Source organism: Lissotriton vulgaris, chromosome 1_2 (genome assembly GCF_964263255.1).
Source record: "Lissotriton vulgaris chromosome 1_2, aLisVul1.2, whole genome shotgun sequence".
NCBI lineage: Eukaryota > Metazoa > Chordata > Amphibia > Caudata > Salamandridae > Lissotriton > Lissotriton vulgaris.
In genome coordinates this window covers 180904962-180927789 of record NC_141686.1, presented here as the reverse complement: position 1 = coordinate 180927789, position 22828 = coordinate 180904962, and the positions used below count along the sequence as shown (strand labels likewise).

Sequence of the window (22828 nt, the reverse complement as noted above, 5' to 3'; positions counted from 1 at the left end):
ACCCCACACTATGGATAAAGGTATTCCCTATCTGGTTTTACCTTACAGCTACAATGGATCATTTCAGGCCCTCCAAACCATCTTTGCTTATGCCCTTGAAACCTATCCTCCACGTCCACCGCGTTCCACTAAATATAACTCTGCCAACAAAGCCTTAGTCCAGGGAATTATTGACATGGTCAAGGACGTCAATAATACTCCATCTTACCCTAGAGACGAATTGCGAGTATATTTAAGTTGGAATACTTCAGAGTATCGCCTTAGTTTAGGAGAAAGCAAGCGTAAAAGCTCAACTCCAATCTGGGTCGTACCTCACCGAGGTCAGGTCTGTTTGCAAGGTAACGGGAGAAATACGAGAGCTCAGCTAGGGAGGAGTGAGTGCGTAGAGACTTATGTGTTTCCGGCTAACTCTTCCCCTGCCTTTCTCACTGCTAGGGGTACCTACTTCATTTGTCGAGACAGAGCTTATACATGGTTGCCTGCCGACTTTTCAGGATCATGTTATATTGCTCGATTGTTGCCTCCGACATACACTGCTTCATCTGATTACCACAGAACCAGAATAGCGAGAGGTGTCTTCAGCAAGGAAGATACCGCTGGTCAGGAAGCTGGAGACTTCTTCAAAGGCTTCCTTCCGTTCTGGGGGCCTATGGCCAATAGTAGAAACATACGTCAGCTAACACGGGTAGTCGAATCTACTATTACCGAAACTGCTGGTGCCCTTAGCAACTTGACAGCTGAGCTTCAGGCGGATAGGCTCATGACGTTGCAGAATCGTATGGTTCTAGACGTTATACTTGCAGATCGAGGTGGGGTATGCAGAATGATCCAATCGAGCTGCTGTGTCTTTATTCCTAATAATGCTCCAACAGTCTATGAGGCGATCTCTAAGCTACACAAGATTTCCGACTCCATACATGTAGACAAGGGAAACTGGTCCTTCATGGAGTGGTTTTGGACTCTGATATCAGCGTGGGGATGGAAGGTTCTGATGGTTATTGGTGTCATCTTAGTATTCCTTTTCTCATGTTGTCTGATTATCCAGTGTGGTCCTGCTCTGTGTAGTCTTTGTGCTGCAACTTGTCTCAGAAAACCACCTGCGTTTGGAGAAAAGGCACGAGAAAGGATGATGATACAACAGCATGTCACTGACCTGATGAGCATAGAACTAGATTCTGACATAGACTGAGTGATTGCCTATGTAAGGGCAAAAGGAGGGTCTGAGGTTCCGTGACGGTTCCGTGACGATTTGAACCCGTGTTTTTAAGTTTGTCGGAAATACATAATATTGGTATCAGCGAACCGCAAATGATCCATTTAGTATATCCTGGTGTTTTCGCTACGCTACGAGCAAGAGCACTCCTTTTATAAACACATTTCTGATCTACCCACGGCATCCATCTTAGATCATGGCCGCCATTTTGTGTTCCTTGCCCTCACATACGCAATAACCTCTGATCACTTCATTTCGATTAAGGACACGTAACCTTGGCCGGAGATTCACCTCTTTCATGACACGTGCACCTTAAACCAGATCACGCTGTAGCTGCATGACTCGACAAAGGCTGCCTCCTCTGCCCGAGGCCAGCCCTGCCAAACTGGTCTTCGTGTCCATTGTCCTGATCATGATTAGGCGGCCGAAGCCGGTAGCCTTGCCCATTTACAACCCACAAACATCCCTTATCCCACTTTTCTATCTTCCACACCTGGCTCTGTTTCTTTCTTTCTGAATCTTTATTAGGGGGAGGTAACGAACTTTACGATGAGGCGGTCCGGGTCCTGAATGCAATATTGACAGGGAATTGTGACAAACTAGTGGGAACCCCTCTCTTCTCAATGTTTTGCCTCAGATATTATCGACGGTTCCTGTGTAACGCCAAATATTTATTGTTTTAGACACAAAGGTTTTGGGAATGTATTACATGTAAAGAATTTGCCCCTAGCTTAAAATTCAGTATATAAGGAGCAACCCTCTTTGTACAAATCGAACAGGCTCCTAGTTACTGCCCGTGTGTAGTATCTGTGACTTCTGTGTCCCTGCAGTAATAAACCTTTGGTCTTTGACGCCACCATCGAGAAGCCCGTGTTTCTGTTAATTTGTGCACCAAGGCAGGTGGAACTCCGGGGTCTTTGGGTGTTGTTCCCTGACACCTCTGGACGGAACCAAAAAGTCCAGAACTCCAGTATCTGGAAGTGGAGGTGTTCCGCAGTGGCGAAGGTGTCGTCGGAGTCGGTCGTGATGCGGATGGTGTTCTTGTGGACGATGGCAATGCCTCCTCCTCTGGTCTGGTTGATGCGGTCCCTCCTGATGATCTTGTACCCGTCCGGGATGGCGATGGCGATGTCGGGGGCTGAGGAGATGTTCATCAAGGTTTCCGTGAGGAAGGCGATGTCGGATGATGTTACATCGAGGAGGTCCCAGAGTTCCACGGCGTGTCTGTGGACGGAGCGGGTGTTGATCAGGATGCACTTCAGGTGGTTGTTGCGGTGTTTGGCTTGGCGGGTGCGGTGCAGGATCGGAGGCAGGTGAACTTGCAGCTTCTGCAGGTGAAGGGTCCGTGAGTGCGTTTCGGGGTGGCTCGGTAGCAGGCGGGGTTCCGTCCGACATTGAGTGCGTTGAGGCTGGCTGCATTGTAGATCCTTCGGGTCGTCCTGCATCGGCGGGGGCCAGGGGTCCTGGCACTGAGCGTGGTCCAGGTGCGGACAGGCGCAGACGGGCTTCCCTTTGGCGCGCCTTCGGCGCACAATCGGCGCGTCTGCTGCACGTCAACGCTGCGCGTTCGTGGGAGCGACATAAGAAGGAGCCGGGAGGGAGGAGCAGCTGGGTGGCAGGAGCGGGGCGGCGAATGGGCAGGAGGCGGGGCGGGGCCACAGGGAGGCAGCGGCGAGAAAGGAGGGCAGAGGGCGGCTCAGAGGCGGCTGGGTCGCTCTGGGACAAATGCGAGTGAAACCGAGTAAAAACAAACTAAGGAAGCAGAAATGAAGGCAGCAGAGGGCACCAAGAGCACCAGATGGCAGATGACAAGAGAGAAGGAGGAGGCAAAACGAGGAGTGAAAAAACGATAAAAAAATGGGAAAAAACGAGTAAAGAAAACAGACTAAGGCAGCAAAAACGAAGGCAGCAGGGGCACCAAGGGCACCAGAAGGCTGATGGAGGCAGTAGCAGGGGTGTGTGAGGGCGACCTCGCCTGGTTACAAAATGGTAAAACATTTTATTCAGAGTTATTAAATGGAATGTAAGAGGTTTTAATAACCCTATAAAGAGGCAGAGAATTCTTTCACATCTAGCCTCATATAATACTGATTTGGTCTTGTTACAAGAAACCCATTTATCAGAGGCTGAAGCTCTCAAACGGAAGCGTAATTGGGTTGGCTCAGTATTGGTCTCCCTACTAGTACAAAGAAGAATGGGGTTGTTATCCTATGCAATAAAAAATTGAATTGCACTGTTGTTGCACAAGATATTGACTCCGACGGTAGATGGATTCTCGTCAAATTATTAACTAACAACATCCTTCCCACTGTTTTTAACCTCTATGGTCCAACTCAACCAGATTCCTCTTTTTGGCCTACTGTCACAGATAAGTTTTTTCATCATAAAGATAAGTTTTTTATACTTGGAGGTGATTGCAATCAGGTATTAGACCCTTTTATTGATCGCAAATCCCAGGTACATTTTGTTCCTCAAAAACTCACAAACAATTACGTAACACTATCACACAGACTCAATTAGACGATGCCTGGAGACCCAGAATTTTCCTTTTTCTCCCCTCCCAATGGATCCTTATTCCGGATTAACTATATATTTCTTTCTAAATCCTTAGCCCAAAACCTTGTTTCCTCCTTGATTGAGCCCATGCTGATTTCAGACCATGCTCCAGTGAATCCTGACTTCGATTTACTTCCTCCTCACTCTAAAATGTCTCGGTGGAAGTTTAATAATTATCTTTTACAGGATCCAAAATTCTCCTCTTCTTTCACCACCTTTGCTGATGAATTCTACTCTATTAATGAAGATACTTCCATGTCTCCTGTTGTGGTATGGGATAGCTTTAAAGCTACCGCTAGCGGGTTTATTATAGATTTTGTTTCCAAGAAAATTAGACTGTCCTTCAATAAACATAAAGCTCTATTATCTTCCATTAAACATTTAGAACATCAATTCTATACCTCTTCATTAGAGTCTAGTTTGCAGCAACTTATCAAAGCTAGGATGGAATTTAATAACATTTCTACTGATAACGCTTCCTTCACTATGCTCCTATAGTAGCGCTAGATACCATTGTGGCTGTGATAAAGTTGACTCCCTTCTTGCTAACTATTACAAATCTAGAAAAGAGGAAACATTCATTGAGTCCATTCAATCTACTGATGGCATACTTCTCTTCACAGACAAAGATTTATTAGCTTAATTTACAAAATGTTATAGTTTTTATACACACCCCTGAATCACCTCCCACCGACTCCCATATTAATGAATATATTAGTTCTATTCCTTCTCCTTACTCCTCCTCTGATCTAGATTTTGCTTCTCTAGATAAAGATCTCTCACTGCAGGAAGTCTCCTCCTCCTTGAATTCTTTAAAGAAAAATAAATCCCCAGAGCCCGACGGTTTTTCTGTAGAATTTTATCTCCACTTCTCCAATTTGTTATTATCCAAACTTTTTTAATCTATTCCAACATGTCTGCTCTGCAGGTGCAGCAAGTGGTACCTTTTTAGATGCCTCTATCTTTCTCATTCATAAGGAAGGCAAAGATCCCAAATGTTGCAAAAATTACCATCCCATCTCATTGGTAAATGTTGATTATAAGATTTTTGCTAAACTTTTAGCAATGCGCTTGGAATCCTTCCTCCCCCATTTAAAAGGCACGAACAATGTGGATTTGTTAAAGGTAGACTCACTTCTGATAATTCTCATTTATTTTTTAATGTTCTAAACAGGGCTCCTTCTTTATCTTTTCCTCTTGCGGCTATTTCCATTGACACAGAAAAAGCCTTCGATAGGGTGGATTGGTCCTTTTTGTTTAAATCTCTCCGATGGCATGGTTTTGGCACTAAATTCCTTTCTCTTATCTCTCTCCTCTACATTACCCCTTCTGCTACTACCATTGTCAGCTGTCAAATCTTGCAGTATTTTTTGCTTCATCGAGGTGTTAGGCAGAAATGTCCACTATCCCCCCTTTTGTTTGTTCCAGCACTCAAGGCCCTCCACTGGTTGCCTGTCCGGGAAAGGATCCAATTTAAGGCCCTATGTATCACCCATAGATCCCTTCAGGGCAAAGGGCCCCCTATCCTTGGAAATATGCTCTATCCCTACAAAGCCACCAGGACCCTGCGCTCCTAACGTGGTAACCTGGCCACTGTTCAAAGAGTTAGGAAGGCCCGAACGGGAGGGCGCCGCTTTTCGGTCACTGCTGCAACCCTGTGGAACTCCCTTCCGATCAGTCTTCGATCCGAACCGATCTACCTGAAATTTCGTAAACTCCTGAAGACGCACCTGTTCCCACAAGATCCATAATATCACCCTTTGCCCCCCCCAGACCCCCTCAGCTAGCCTCTGTACTCCAGCGCTGGGACGCTCCCGGGAAGCCATGAGCTTTATAAATCCTTTTTCATTTCATTCATTCATTCATTCTCTTAAACCTTTCCTTTCCAGTATTCGTCAAAATCCTTCTATTTTTGGGTTTCCATATAGAGATCATGGAAAGGGGCGACCAACTTGGTCCCCCCGAACGTATGACTGAGTGCCTCGATCCCCCCGGGAAGCCATTTTTGGGCGGGAGGCGCGTCTCGGCTGGTATGCCCGAAGCGGCGTAGCCGGGGCGCGCCTGTTCCCGCCCTAGAGTGGGCTGGCCTAGACACTGACGCAGCCAGCCACGCCCTCGGGGCAGGCAGGGGCGGGTATACGCCCGCCCTGAAGACGGATAAAAAGGGACGCAAGACCAGAAGACAGCCTCTTGTTCTTGTGCTCTGAAGCTGCACCTCCTCGCTGCACGTGAGCTCGGGACAGAACGAAGAGCCAATTTTGAGCGTTTTAATCTTTCTTTTTGTCTTCTAGATACTTCGTTTGGAGAATGCCCAAGAAAGGCGCGAAGAGAATGTCGACTGACCAGATGGTTCGGGTTCTCATGAAAGAAATGTCCGAGATAAAGAAGCAGTTGGCGGGGCGAGACGGTGAGGAGGGATCGGGGCGTCCACCGGCCGGAGGGAGGCCTAAGAGGCCGAGAAGGGGGCCGGTCGGGGGAGACGTCCCGGTTCCCTGTTCCCCGCTCGAGCCGCCAGCCCCGGTACCGGCCCCGGTACCACAGGAAGGGAATCCGATTCCGGTCGTAGTCACCCCGACATCCGCAGAGGATATGCCTCCCGAGTTGGCGGCACAGTTAGCAGCGTGGTTGGGGGACAGTAGCGAGGGCGCCACGGCTGCCGAAGCGCAAGCACTAATGAAACAGTTGCGCGAGAAACGTGATACAGCCAAGGTGCCCGCGCCGGATGCGGTGATAGTCAAGCCACGAGGGGCGGAAGTAGCGTCCGGTACAGGTAAGCGGCCATTGCCGATCGCAAGGGATGAGTCAACACCCTCTCGTAGAGAAAAATTGGGGCAACATGTTCCTTTGGCAATAAAGGAAAAGATTTGGGCGGGGGAATACGTAAACATTTTCTCCCTGCTCGTTGATCATTATGAGGTCGAAACTGTTAAGGGTCAAAAGGATCTGATGCATCCGAGTGTTTGGCGCGCCAAAATGGCCGCCTTTAAAGTGAATGAGAATATTGGTAACTGGGGTAATGCTTGGGGAGTTTTTACGTCAATTTTGGGTGAACGTAGGCCTGAATTGCTCCCTGAATTTCCAGTATATCAGTCACGAATTATGGGGTACTCGACATCGCACCAAGGTAACCAATGGTTCTGTTATGACAACCTTTTCAGGAAAGCGATGGAGCATAACAAAAGTTTAACCTGGGACTGTTACGATTCTTTGACATGGAATAAAATGAAAGAGTCGGGGATGTTGAAAGTGCCGTTGGTGGGGAGTACTGTTGGTGAGTCCTCCCGCCAAAATGGGGGGACGCCCTTTCGGTCGGGTACGGGTACAGACGATTATCCGAGACCCGCCGGCAATACAGGGAAGAGGGGTTTCTGTTTCAATTTCAACAAAAGTAAATGTACTAGGCCCCCGGGATCTTGTAAATTCAAACACGAATGTAGTGGTTGTGGGGCACCCCATCCTGAGTCCTCGTGCAGAGCCAAATCGGGTGAAAATGGGGGTAGAGGAGGCGCCAAACAGGTCTAATATAGTCCGAGGGGCGCCTTTACCAACCCCGATTGATACCCTGGCGATGATTCCCTGGCTCAGCGAATACCCAGATCGTACTTCTGCTGGGGTGCTACGAAACGGTTTTTCATATGGTTTCCGCATCCCGGTGGGGGACTTTCAGGGTGTCGGGACGTGCAAAAACCAGCTTTCCGTCTTACAGCATACGACTGTAGTACACAATAAGATCCGGAAAGAGGTTACCCGAGGTCGGGTTGCCGGCCCGTTTAGTGTTCCCCCGGTACAGAATTTTGTCTGTTCTCCTTTAGGGGTGGTCCCCAAGAAGGACCCAGGTGAGTTTCGATTGATTCACAATTTATCAGCTCCTCATGGCCTTTCTGTAAACGACGCAATTGATCCAGAGATATGTTCGGTGCGGTACGCATCATTCGATGAGGCCGTAGCCATTTTGAATCGCCTGGGGCCCGGGGCGCTGATGGCGAAATCAGATATCGAGTCAGCGTTCCGTTTGCTCCCGGTATACCCGGAAGACCAACGTCTTTTGGGATTCATGTTTCAAGGTTCGTATTACATGGATAGGTGTATGCCGATGGGGTGCTCTATATCTTGTGCATATTTTGAGAAATTCAGTAGTTTTCTACAATGGGTTTACACGAAGAAAACGGGTTTTCGAAATGTGATGCATTACCTCGATGACTTTCTGTTCCTTGGGGCCGCTGGGGATGATGAATGTGCCCGGGCCTTGACTGAATTTTGTGTTTTAATGAATCAATTTGGCGTGCCATTGGCACCAGGTAAAACTGTGGGTCCCACGACTTGCCTCGAGTTTCTCGGGATCGAGTTGGACTCTAGTGAAGGTTGTTTTCGTTTACCAGCTGCCAAAGTGTCGAAATTCAGGGCAGCCCTGCAAATGTGTATTACTGCATCTAAAGTTACGCTGCATCAATTGCAGCAATTGGTGGGGAAGTTGAATTTTGCCCTAAGGGTGATCCCAATGGCCCGCCCCTTTTCCCGTTCGATTGCCCAGGCGATGGTCGGCCTAAAGGAGGGTCATCATCGCACAAGACTATCGGCTGAGGTCCGCCAAGATATGCGTATTTGGTTAGCATTTTTGGCGGATTTCAATGGTCGAGTCGTCTGGAAAAAACCAGCCTTGTCCTCTAAAGAGCTTGGTTATGGACGGATTCAGCGGGAAGCATGGGCTTTGGCGCCATCTTCGGCACAAAATGGTCGGCACAAAGGTGGCCAACATGGTGGCATGAAGAGGGGCTGACGAGTAATATTGCTTTCCTTGAACTGTTTCCCATTTTGGTGGCCCTCAGAACCTGGCCCGATGGATTCAAAAATCACTCTGTCATATTTTGGTCTGACAATATGACCGTTGTAGAATGCATCAATAGTCAGGCAGCACGTTGTAAAATGATTTTAAGGCTGCTTAAAGAAATTGTCTTACTATGTATGCAACTGAACGTGGTATTCAGAGCGAAATATGTCCCAGGGGTGATGAATCAGGCGGCTGATGCACTGTCTCGTTTTCAAATACAGGCTTTCTCGGGTTTCCTTCCCTCGGCGGACCCAGAGCCGGCACCCTTTCCCGAAGCTCTCTGGTCTCTCGGTGCCCCGAACTTCGTTACCTCGTGGGAGAGAGTCTAGCACCAAGAATGAGGAAGGCATACGAAGGGGCGTTTCGGGCCTATTTAGCCTTTTTGGGGACTGAGAGAGGGGGGCTTTGGGGGCACGAGGATTGGGTAGTACATTTTCTGATGTCCTTGCGTAGGGCTGGGGAAGTCGGTGGCTACAGCCCAGAGGCATCGTGCTGCCATTTCCTTTGTTGCCAGGGCCCATAATATCCAGGACCCGACAGCGTCTTTCGTGGTACAGAAAGCGCTACGTGGGTGGCAACGCCTTGAGGGTCGCAGAGTAGATGAGAGGCGCCCGATAGGTCTGGATAGGTTGGCCCAGTTGCTGGCCACACTCCACGCCACATGCTCGTCTCAGTTCGAGGCCTGTTTGTTCCGAGCTGCTTTTACGCTTGCATTTCACGGGGCGATGAGGATAAGTGAGCTGGTGGCAAGGAACAAACAGGATGTGGTGGGGGGTTTGTGCCGGGAACATGTTCAGATCAGGGGTGAGACGATGACTGTATCCTTTGTCAAGTCAAAAACCGATCAAGGTGGGGTGGGAGACTGCATAGTCATTCGCAGGATTCCAGGGTCCTCCATGTGTCCGGTGAAGTGTTTAGAAGATTACCTAGCACGAAGGGTGGCATCATGGGGAGGGACATTGTTGAGACACGCGGACGCCACCCCACTGACGAAGTTTCAGTTGCAGCGGGTGCTCGCGATGTCAATTACCGCAGCGGGCTTGGACCCGGGTGAGTTTGGGACCCATTCCTTTCGGATAGGGGCTGCCACTGAAGCTACAGCCAGGGGTCTGAATGTGGAACAAGTAAAACGAGTGGGGCGTTGGTCCTCCAATTGTTATAAGAGGTATGTGCGGTTGCACATGTTGTGAAGCTGTAATAATGTACTCACGCTTCTTGTCTTTTGTTTGGTTTTCAGTTACGCAAGCCTTCGAGGCGGGGCGGACTATGCAGTCGACCCAACACCAGGCCAGCGGTCAGACATCACCGGCTGTGAGAAAGGAGGTGTGGGTCGTGGGCCACTCATACGTGAGGCGTGCCGCAGACGTATTCGAAGCAGGTGACATGATTCACGTAGCTGGGGAATACGGGTACAGAATGTCCTTCTACGGAAGGGGCGGTCTCTGTATTGACCAGTTTCAGGCATTCTTTGAGGGTTTGTTAGGGCGGACGAGGTCACCGCCGTCTATAGTCATAGTACATTTAGGGGGCAATGATTTGGTCACCACCGGTAGACGACTTCTCCTGGAGGCAATCCTTTCCACTGTAAGTTGGTTGGCGAGGGAAGTTCCGGGGTGCATAATTGCGTGGTCTCATATGATCCCACGAAAAGTGTGGCGGGGGGCTGTTTCGATCCCTGCTTTGAACCATTCTGTTAGAAAACTTAATAACAAAGTGAGTAGGTTGTTTCGTTCCAGGACATTGCATTCTATCTCGCACGGTTGTATTAATGATGACAGTATGTATCTAGGGGATGGTGTGCATTTGTCTCGGGTGGGAAATGAGTTACTCATAGGAGACTTCTTAGCATGGTTAAAAACGTTGAAACATGACCTTTAGCTAGGAGTTTTGTGGGGGGCCCGGATAGCCGGTCAACTATCCGGGCCTGTGGCGGTAAGGTCATGATCGGTGAGCACTAATTAGTAGATCCCTATGAGTGGGCGTCACCCAACACAGATGGGAGCGCTCGGGAGAGGTGGCCATTGGCCCCTCAATGGGGAGGCGGTCCCTTCTAAGGATGGGTCGCCGGAAGTAAAGGAAAGGCGGTCAAGGCCCCTTCCTTTGTAGGAGGGGTTACAGCCCCCTCCTGGGGAATTTCCCGGGGCCAGTGACATCTGCGACGGCAGATGCGGTAAGTTGTGTGGGGTTGGGATAAGGTCTACGGTACCTTCTAGATACCTCACACGAGTATTCGAACGACCTTTAACTGGCGTCGAGTCTTTAGGTGCCCCCGTCAAGTCAAGGGAAATTGGTAATAGTTGCACTTGAGGTACGCCTCCGTGCTGTCGCCCAGCCCAAGTGGGAGGGGTAAGTCTGGTTAGGGATCTTGACACCGGTTATGACCTTGCCGTTGGCCCTTAAACGTTAGGTTGTACAATTTCAATATGTCAAGAAATGTTTTGTAGGATGCTAGTTCGGCTAGGAGAACCTCTGTATTAGAGAATCTGTTAAGGTTAGCCAAACATCGCAATATGGTAATGAAATTGTACATAACATGAAACGTTTAATGTTTTAATTTTTGTTTTAATAAATACGGCCGGGATGGTCACTCCATCCCACTTCCAAAAAACTCAAGAACTGTTTCCGGTTTCCCTCCTTTGGGGATTGTGTTGAGAGGGGGTGGCGGGTATCTCGGCCATATGGAAAGGGGCGACCAACTTGGTCCCCCCGAACGTATGACTGAGTGCCTCGATCCCCCCGGGAAGCCATTTTTGGGCGGGAGGCGCGTCTCGGCTGGTATGCCCGAAGCGGCGTAGCCGGGGCGCGCCTGTTCCCGCCCTAGAGTGGGCTGGCCTAGACACTGACGCAGCCAGCCACGCCCTCGGGGCAGGCAGGGGCGGGTATACGCCCGCCCTGAAGACGGATAAAAAGGGACGCAAGACCAGAAGACAGCCTCTTGTTCTTGTGCTCTGAAGCTGCACCTCCTCGCTGCACGTGAGCTCGGGACAGAACGAAGAGCCAATTTTGACCCACCCACCAGCCCCTGAAGACAGCCAGTTGTTTGTAATAAAGTTGATTAATTTTGCTTGTGTTCTCGTTTCCAGGTTGGAGTATCATGTTGATATTGAGTTAATAAAGAATGGTCTGTTTGAGTACGTTTTACCGTTAAAGAGATTCAGATTTAGTGTTGAATTTTATGCATGCCCTTTCGGTCATAGTGGCCAATGTATTCTGAGTTTTAGTTAGCACTGTCGTATTTATTTGGTAGGCGGTAAGGTCATGATCGTTGAGCACTAATTAGTAGATCCCTATGAGTGGGCGTCACCCAACACGGATGGGAGCGCTCGGGAGAGGTGGCCATTGGCCCCTCAATGGGGAGGCGGTCCCTTCTAAGGATGGGTCGCCGGAAGTAAAGGAAAGGCGGTCAAGGCCCCTTCCTTTGTAGGAGGGGTTACAGCCCCCTCCTGGGGAATTTCCCGGGGCCAGTGACATCTGCGACGGCAGATGCGGTAAGTTGTGTGGGGTTGGGATAAGGTCTACGGTACCTTCTAGATACCTCACACGAGTATTCGAACGACCTTTAACTGGCGTCGAGTCTTTAGGTGCCCCCGTCAAGTCAAGGGAAATTGGTAATAGTTGCACTTGAGGTACGCCTCCGTGCTGTCGCCCAGCCCAAGTGGGAGGGGTAAGTCTGGTTAGGGATCTTGACACCGGTTATGACCTTGCCGTTGGCCCTTAAACGTTAGGTTGTACAATTTCAATATGTCAAGAAATGTTTTGTAGGATGCTAGTTCGGCTAGGAGAACCTCTGTATTAGAGAATCTGTTAAGGTTAGCCAAACATCGCAATATGGTAATGAAATTGTACATAACATGAAACGTTTAATGTTTTAATTTTTGTTTTAATAAATACGGCCGGGATGGTCACTCCATCCCACTTCCAAAAAACTCAAGAACTGTTTCCGGTTTCCCTCCTTTGGGGATTGTGTTGAGAGGGGGTGGCGGGTATCTCGGCCATATCATCTGAAATTATGCTGATGATATTTTACTTTTTATTTCTGATCCAGACCTTTCTATTGCTTCATTATTACATGAAATCTCTGATTTCTCAGCAGTATCAGGTTATAAGATTAACTCTGATAAAACTGAAGTTCTATCAATCACAAAATGTTGTCTTAAACAACAATTTAAATCGACTGGCTTCCATTGGAATAGTTCTAAGATCAAATATCTTGATATTTGGTTTTCTAAGTCTATTACTGATTCGGTTACATTGAACATGAATATAGCTCTAGATCGTATTTCCAAACTTTTCTTATCCTGGGATCCCCTCTTTTTCTCTTGGTGGGGTCGTTTGGACTCCATTAAGACGATGATTGCTCCTATTTTATTATATTACTTTTCAATGATTCTTTCATGTATCCCGATACCTTTTTAAAAAGATTGACTCTCTTCTTTCCAAATTTCTATGGAAAAACAAAAAATCCAGAATGTCTTTATTTCATCTTAGAAAACCGAGACTTGTGGCTGGGGTAAACTTTCCAGATTTTCGATTTTATCATAAAGCTTTCACTTTAAAACAAGTTTCTCATTGGCTTCTCACAGAATCCTCTCCCTTCACTCCTCTTTGGGTCAATATTGAATGCTATTTGTGTACTCCTTTCTCGACCCTGGAAGTTCTTTCTTTCACTGCCAATATACCCTCACATCCCTTCCATTATTTAAACACACAGCCGAAATTAATAACTAGAAATGCTTTTTTACATTCTCCTTTGTGGCATAATCGTCTTATAACTATTAATAATATACCTCTGTACTGGTCATCATGGAGAGTAAAGGGAATTACCTGGGTTACAGATTTATTTGACTGTACTTCTCCTTCTTCTTTTCTGGATTTTCAAGCTATATTAAGTGCTCCTTTTTGCATACATTTTCCACACTAATGGAGCTACTCCTGAGCATTTTTTATTCCCTTCCTTTAGATGAAACTCCTATCACTCAGGACTCACTTCTTCAAATATTAGCATCAAATGCGAAAGCCTCGTTAATCTATAAATTATTTTATATCATGAATCTGGAGAGAGACAAAACTAAAGTGGAACTTGCTTGGGAATCGGACTTAGATTTTTACTGGAACACTGATATATGGAATAAGACTTGGGGTTGGTCACTTAAGATCGCAAGATCCGCTTCCACCACTCAATCTATGTTTTTTCTATATCACAGACTTTACCTCACTCCCATCTCTATAGTTAATTTCACACAGATAGATGAAAAGAAATATTGGTCCTTTGACTTTCCATCCGCAGATGTTTCACATCACTTTTTCTCCTGTCCCCCGGTTATTTCTTTGTGAACACAAATCTGGGCTTGTTTATTTAACATTTTTGAGATTCGCATACCATTGTCTAATATTCTTTGTGGGAAGTTTGTCAGAATCCATTCCTTTGCCCTTCTATGAGCGAGGTTTGTTTGATCTTTTATTGGCTTTAGCATTTCAACAAATTACGATTAATTGGAAATGTTTAACCAAACTTTCTATTACGCTATGGTGGAATACTGTTGTCAATATCATAGGTTGGATGTGGCTTATGCCTCTCAAAGCAATACAAATGTAAAAAGAGATGTTTTTTGGTTACCATTAACTACATATTTTAATAAGGTTTCATTCAATAATGTTTCTCATTATCGTTCTGAAAACGCCCTTGAATTGAATTCCTTCCTCTTTGTTCTATCTTCTCTCTTCTTCTGAATATTTGATGAAATTTTTACACAACAATTTATTTGTTCTTTTATATTTGTTCTTTTTTAATGCCATGTATATTTTTATATACATGGCATTGACATGTATTTAAGAGTTATTATTGGTATTATATCTTATTCCCTGTCTTTTTTCCCTTTCCCCCTATTTCCTTCCCCTTATTTTCCCAAAATGTAAACAGCTTTCTACTATGATTATTGTGCCTACTTTACTTTGTTCGCAAGATATTCTACACATTATTCTTTTTTAGGCCTTCAATGTATGTTATTGACTTGTTTATGGTTAAATAAAGCTTATTAAACTTAAAAAGAAATAGCCTTGGGTACTAATTTACATATGCCAGAGGTCACTGATTTAAGAGATAATGCAGCGCTTTGAATAGATTAGGACAGAAATGTGTGTAGCTTTATCTTTGACAATTCACTCTCATCTAAATCAGCATGTCGACTCATTGGCTTACTCAAATCCTTGGCCATGGTACAGAAGGTAAATCGAGCCACCTCAACACTCACAAGAAAAGCATTTCAATACTATTGCTAACACCACTATGTCTCAAAAGGCTATGATGGGAAAGACGCCCCATGCCAAATGTAAGTATGCCAATCACCATTGTCTCTTAATTAATGCCTACTGGGTGCAGACTTTGGACTGCCATGGGGCATGTCCACATTCAAAAATGGAGCACAGCACTACTGCTGAATGCGAACAGGAACACACTCACAGTAACAACATGATGGGAAAATGTTGGAAAGGGAAACACAGTAAAAGGTTGTGCAAACCAAGCAACATAACAAATATGAACAAAAATAGGAACAAAAATTTGTATCACACTTTAAGACCTCCATGCAAAAAAGAAGAATACACTTCCATAAAAAAGAAATGTACCTGTCCCACGTTTGCTTTAAGGAAACTGTGTGGCTTTCCCTGAAGATTTCCAGCCACTTAACGTCATCCCTTTTAGATTTCAATCCTGCTATATTCCAAGACAATACTTTTAAAGAGGAGAAGGACGAGTCAGACCTGAGAAAGGGTATGGCGCACTACCTAACGAGTGCGTGGGCCTTGGACTCCCAGGCCCAACATTTTTAACCGACTGTCAATCATTATCTTCAGGCCCCAGCAAGAGTGCAAACCTATTTTCAAGCAGAGATTCAGCCCTAGACACCTCTCTAAGAGACGGTGGGTTCTGTTAAGGGTTTTCACGTAAGCAGGAAGTATGGCGCCTTAACTGGTAACGGTGGATATTTAGGTGAAAAGCAACAGTGATGAAATGGTGCTACAATGTCAGAGGAGACCCCAAACAGCCTCTGCAAGGGCCTACTTGGTACTTACAACAAAAGTCCTGTGCACACGTTATGTGAGGTGTATATAAATGTTATAATATCCTTTTATTCTTTATTCCTTTCTATGTGTTGTTACTGTACTTTGCACCCCCTATCCCAATCTGCACCTTTGTGTGCACCGAATTCTGTCGGTAGTAACTATTCACATCCATCTACTTAGCTTCTTTCACTCGGAGCAGGTGAGCGGTCTAGTTGTTTTTACTAGCACGCTCTACGTGACTTGGTACTGGGGCCCTCTTCATTGTTGATGATACCCATCAGCTTTACTCACTTCCTGTTTCCGCCAAGGATAGTACGGGCCTAGCGCCTACATCAGCATGCTAGGTTTTTCCCGCCCCTCTCTTGTTATTACACTTGGTGGCCGGCACTCCAATCGTTATCCAGCACCACAGGAGACAGGAGCCATCTCTCCGTTATCGATAGCACAGGTGAGATCAATCCCCTTACTAGAGCCCATAACTACTTGGCCTTCTCAGTACCTTTTTCCCAGGGCACCAACAAGGCACTGAGGGCCATATGTAGGTAGCCAAATAGCGGTCGGTAATGGAGAAATTCTGTAAATTTCACCATTACCGACCGGTATTTAGGGATTTGAGATGTAGGAGGGTGCAAATAAGGATTCAGCAATTTACCAATTTGTTATTTTAGGGGATCGGTAAAATACTGATTCCTTATTTTGAGGAATCAGTAAATTACCAATTCCTAAAGCCTATGTAGGTAGCACTCAAGTGAGTGCAGTTTAGCCTTAAGGATTCGTTATTTACCACAAACTATAAGTCGGTCGGATATACCGAATACCTTTGAAAAAACAATTTTTTGCTTTTTTCTCAGTGCCATGTGCCACATGTGCACACATGCAAGATTCAGGGGTGCAGCAGAGTGTCAATGTGACACCCTGCCACCCTTGAATATGTTCCCCCTAATACAGAATCTGTATTTACCGATTCGGTAATTCCCATTCATTCCTATGGGCCTGGAGGCCCATAGGAATGAATGGGAATTACCGAGTCAGTAAATACCGATTCCGTATTATCGAATATTACCGAATAACAAAAATTTGTCGAATTTTTGCCTACATACTATTTACCAATTCTTAAATACAGAATCGGTAAAATTCGGTATTTAAGAATCGGTAAATAGAGATTACCTGCATATGGCCCTAAACCCTTTACCCTGTTGTTAGAACTGGGGGTCTCTAGTTGGCAGAGGTAGGTACCACTGTCCAAATAGGGACCCTTGCTTCTAGTCAGGGTAAGGAGGAAACCCTCTGAGATAACCCCTGCTCACCCTCTAGGTAGCTTGTCACGAGCAGTCAAGGCTAATCAGGAGGCAATGTGTAAAGTATTTGTACCAACACTCACAGTAACATAGTGAAAACACCACAAACTGACTCCACAACAGTTTATAAAAATAAAGGTATGTAATCTAAACCACACAAGACTAAAACGCCAAAAATCCAACATACACAGTTCAAGAATATGGTTGCGAAAGAGTTCTTAATATTGCAATAAAAATAATCCACAGTTGCGTGAAAAGTTCACAGTTGCGTCACGTTTAGCCAACAGTACCTTTAGATGCGACCAAGTTCCAAAAGCAGAAGCTGGTGCGGTGGAAAACAAGCGATGCGTTGCTTCTGAGACCTTGGGGAGGTGATGCGGCAATCTGGTCTGTAGAGGGAGGAAGGCCACTTGTATGGATTCCGGTGCGTAGGGTCCGTAGGAAGTTTGTTCTCGCAAAAGGCACGATGCGCCGATCTCGTAGGGGCTGCGACAATCTCCAGGGTAACGATGCGCGATCAGAACAGGGAGCCAGCTCTTCTCAGGCCCTTATAGATTCCTTTAAGCAAGGGGACACAGCACAGAGCAAAGTCCTTCCCCTCTCCTTGGCATCAAAGCAACAGCAGGGCAATCCAGCATAGCAACAGATGGACAATCTTCCTTCTTCAGTTTTAGCTTTCTCCTTAGCAGAGGTTTCTTCTTGGTTCCAGGATGATCTAATTTTCTGTTGTCCGGGGTCCTGTACTTATACCTCTAAAAGTCTTTGTTCTCTTTGTGCGAGTGGGCCCTGACCCCAGTCTGACCCAGTTCTGGGTGTTCCTTGAGCACTTTGTTTTCCTGGTTTCTCCTTTCCTTTCAGAGTGAGGGGCAGGGTCGTCAGCCGCCCAGCAGGAGGTGGAGCCAGCATTGTTGAAGGCAGGCACAGCCTCAATTAGGCCCAGGTGCTATCTCCTCCTAACACTCAAGTTGCAATGCAGTCATTCAGCCTAGGGCTGACTCAGCCAGTCTACTGGGGAATCCCCAGCCCCTGTCACTCTCAAACCAGACAGTCAATACACAAACAAGCCAAGGCACACAGAAAGAGAACAGCAACTTTCTAAAAGTGCTGTTCTCAAACAGAATTTAATAACACACCTTTTATGAAAGGTTGTTTATGAACCCTGTGAGTTCAGGGGCACTAGACTTTTATGTCCTATCTTGTTCCTATGGGAGGATATGCTGGTAGCCACTGTAGCCAGCATCCCCCATGATAGCCTATGGAGCAAGATAGCCTTGCAGCAGTGAAAAACAAAAATGGCTGTAATTCACTACCAGAGCATGTCACCTGCACCAGTACATGCTCTACCTTTTACATACACTCCACCCTGACCCAGGGGGTACCTTGGGCCTTCAATAGGGATGACCAATGTGCACAGAAAGGGAAGGGTTAGGCCTGGTCAGTGGAGACACAGACCAAGAGAACATGGCAGTTCTCATACTGCACAAAGGCACTGTGGTGGCAGGCCTGATACACCATTTTAATGCTGCTCATGTGGGTGGCACAATCAGTGCTGCAGGGCCACAAGTAGCATTTAAATCACCAGCCCTGGCACACTCAGTGCACTTTACTAGGGACTTCTTGGTGAGACAATTATGCCAATCAGGGATAACCAATTACAATAACAATTTACACCTAGAGCATATGCACTTTAGCACTGATCAGTAGTGGTAAAGTGTGTAGAGTCCTATTGCCAACAGACACGGGTCAGGAAAAATAAGGGAGGAAGAAGCAAAAAGTTTGGGGATAACCCTGCTAAAAGTACCAGTTCCAACACTTGTTATATTTTGCCGTGCTGGTTGCTGGTATGACAGATCCACCCCCCTGTCCCCACAGTGTCTACACTGACACACCCTCGTTATTACTTTACCTAATCCCTAGACACCAGGTCGGAATTATCACTGGCTACACGGTTAGTAAACCGTGTGATTTGCGAACACGCCAATGAGTCCTTGCGGGACCTCTTGCCCTTCCATTTCACTCACTTCCCTCTCTTTCCTTTAACAGGACAGCACTTACTCATTGACCATTTACAGGTATTTAAGCTTACTCCCTAGCTGCGCCACTACACACAGTGTCTCTCTGGTAACCTTACCATTCCTTCTTTCTTAACCGCATGGCCTGGTGATCTATATTAATGAGAACACAAACTGTTCCAGGATAATTGTGTAACCACTGCTATAGGCGTTATTATTGAATTGGTCGCTTTATTTATCGTGACGCTAATAACTAGCTGATTCTTGGAATTTGTCGCTTGGGTGTCTAAACATTATTGATTTGCTGTTCATTTGATTTTGTGGCTTTGGTGTCTTAACGATAATAATTTGCATACTCTTAGTAAAAATTCTAAAAAATTGAAAATTGATGATTAGTGTTCACCACTCTTTAAATTTTAGTCCTCCACGCTGGATCTTTTGCCCAGTGTTCAACCGCTCTTGATAATCTAGTTGTAATTCACATGATTACTACACATGACAAATTATTTTTGGTGCTAATAGAAGTTAATGTGGTTAGCATTATGTGTAGCATTGGTATCACCTTGAATCTAGCAAGTATGCTTGTATATTCCACATTTCATTGCTTGTTTCCATCAATGTCACTTACCAAATTGCTTCACCCACTCACGTGTAACGTCACTCCCATGTGTTCGTTCAATTTTCATAGTGCAAGGCTATAGGATCTTTACCTACCAATTTGCTCTCGCTGGACCTAAGCTTGTTTATTTAGAATCTTCATTTATTTCTAGAATTGCAGTACTTTGTCTCTCGTATTTCTGCACTAAGGTTTCTACCTATCTTTTGTGTAAGGTCACCATAAAATATTTGATGTTACATCGCTTTCACTTCCATTGGGTTTCCAGTCATGTGAGATGGTTTTCTGTGCTATTCACTTTGTGGTAGCTAGTGTGTCATATGTATACATTTTCCATAATTTTTCTATACTGTACCATGTCTCTTATTCTACCCCCAGCCCTGAAGAGGCATGGGTGCTTTGCCCGCATGACGAAACACGTGTCGGCTGGTTGCTTTCTTTGATGTCACCCTTCCAGAAAGGAAGGTCCAGTACAAATTTTTAAAAAGAACCATTTATGTATACCTTGCATAACGTGTGCACAGGACTTTTGTGGTTAACTTTCCAAGAGACGTCACCCGGGGCCTAGAGGTGGACCACCCAGTGTCAACTTAATTATTTTTATGGGTAGGATAAAAATACTTCCAGGCGAACAATCCTTTTCTTAGTTACAGGCTCCTGTATGCAGAGAAAGATCTGTACAAAGGCTTCTGTGTATCTGAGATGCCACAAATTAACTGGGCTACAGTCCCTCTCATTATTTTTTGGCATATTACTGACCACCCAACCCAATCTCCTTGTCATAATGGCATGTGGTAAGAGAAGTCGCCCATTTACTAAGGTACCATCACACCAGTGCTTTTCCTTGTGCATGAGGTCTATTGTGACCTCCCTTGCACCTGCTTAATAGGTGGAACCCATGTTAAAATTACCAGTAAGGGTGCTGACTGTGGGGCAAGTGTAAAATTGTAGTATCATCCACCCGTGTCCCAGGGAGCCCCCACATGACAGATTTACACATATTAGACTCACTTGGCTAGCATGTGGCTGAGGTTGTATCTTTCTGAAAGGTGACACTATGGTATTTGAGAGGTACATGAGACTCTGAAACCACCCCACCACCATCTGGATTTAAAGTACTATTCTGAGCAGCTGATATAACAGAACTGGTCCCACTTGCCCTGTTGAGAGCTTCCCTCAGCCAATTGAGCTCAATACCAGGCCCGCCATGATAAATGACAACTGTACCTGTGGCCTTCATTTTAGTAAGATCAGAGCTAGTGGCAGGGTAGAGGTAAATACACTGCTTTAATTGATCCTCAATCCCCTCTAGGCATAACACAATGGGGGCCAACAAATTGTTAAGCAGTGTCTCAATCATTAAAATCATTTTATCCACAACCTGAAATAATTCATGACCTGGGTTGGAACCATACCCATAAACTGAGAGATTTGGCCCCTATATTGTTTTATAATAATTTTTGTAAAACTAGTGTGTAGTCATCAGGCCAAATCAGTATGCACATCACTTCTACATAGTTTCTACATAGTTTCTACTAAGCAATATTTTACTGAGTATTACATTTGAGCACAAATGTTCAATTGCCAGATATTGGTGTGCAAATGTTTTTTCAGAAATATAGTGTATATTTTAAATGTTTTTCCCACATAACAATTATTTAGAAAAATCACACATGACAGCCACAATATTGACTAAATGGTAAATCATTTGCTTCTTAAGTAGTTCATTTTTTTATTTTTGGATAGCAGATTTATCCATTATATTTAATAAAAAGCTTTTTGTCCATCGTTTGAGGAAATTAATTGTCATTCTGATGTTGTCAACAAACAATATTTTATTTAAAATATATTAAATCATTTTATGAGAAATGTAGTACAAAGCAAGTAGTCACAATCGTTTTAACATATATCATAATAGAAAACCACTGTCACCAATGTATGTTACTTTCTCAGTGGGAAAGCATTTTTAAAAAAAAAATATCTTCATGAAGGCTCCCTTAACCTCCTGGTTTCTCAAGGTGTAGATCATTGGATTTAACATTGGAGATACAACAGCATACAATGCAGACACCACCTTGTCATTGCTACCTCCAAAGTTCAGAGCAGGAAGGACATAGGTGTAAATAATACTTCCAAAGAACAAAGTGACAACCACTAAGTGAGATGCACAGGTGGAAAAAGCTTTTCTCTTTTTCTCAGCAGAGCGAATCCTGATAATGGATGAGATAATGTAAGTGTAGGTTATAATTATAAAAACGAAGCCCATCATGCCAAAGAAGATGTCGGCCACCAGGGTCACAAGTTTGACAGTGTGGGAATCAGACAATGAAACCTTGGTAATTGCTGGTATTTCACAGAAAAAATGGTCCAAAAAAACTCTTTCAGAGAAGCACAGCTTCAGCATCAAGCCAACGTGGAGCATGGAGTTTAAAATTCCAACAATCCACACTGTAGCTAACAAGGAAACATAAACCTTCTTACACATGACAAGTGTATAATGCAGAGGAAGGCAGATGGCCACATACCTATCGAATGCCATCACTGTGAGAAGCAAGACTTCAGTGCCCAGTGCAGAGGAGAGAAGGAACATCTGTGTCATGCACTCATTGTATGAAATAGACGTTGTCTCCGAGAGTAAAATTGACAGTAGCTTGGGGGTGATACATGAGGTAAAACAGATGTCCAAGACAGAAAGGTTGATTAGAAAAAAGTACATGGGGGTGTGAAGATGAGCATCTGAAAATATTATGATGATGAAAAGGAAGTTTCCAAATATGGCAAACAAGTAACTCATCAAGAAAGCAGCAAAGAATGCGGACTGTAAATGTACATAACTGGCGAAGCCCATAAGGAAGAACTCTGTGGCTGAGCTATGGTTTGTTTGTTCCATTTTTATTAAAATTTTCATCGACTGGAAGGAAAGAAACATTTTTTGATTAACTTACAGACGCAAGGAAGAAGCTCAGTCTTATGGTTAGTGTCCTAGGAACAAGGGTATACTTACATACTTTCTAACCATGTTATTTAAATGATCTGTTAGTGACCTCAAGAAAACTAACATCTTTGAATGAGTCTAAATTGAGATATGCCATTCAGACTTTCTATTTAATCTGACAAGTGTTATTTCCAACTACTTTTTTATAGCACCAGTTCTTATGAGTTCATTGAAAGTCTAAGAGAGCCCATGGTCATTATCAATAGAATGTTAGGAAATAGCATAATACTGCCCACAGATTATGAGGG

The 22828-nt window shown here is 45.1% G+C and overlaps 1 protein-coding gene across 1 annotated transcript in view; it reads right to left on the bottom strand.

Annotated features, from left to right (window-relative positions):
* LOC147734843 (olfactory receptor 13G1-like) overlaps positions 1 to 22475 on the bottom strand; it is a 42291-nt gene extending 19816 nt beyond the window's left edge. Inside the window, exons 1-2 of the mRNA XM_086952504.1 lie at positions 21588 to 22475; positions 17248 to 17319 (exon numbers count right to left, since the gene is read on the bottom strand). Coding sequence (XP_086808630.1) covers positions 17248 to 17319; positions 21588 to 22475 — 960 coding nt within the window. The remainder of the gene's footprint in view (positions 1 to 17247; positions 17320 to 21587) is intronic.
* Positions 22476 to 22828: the final 353 nt, after the last annotated feature.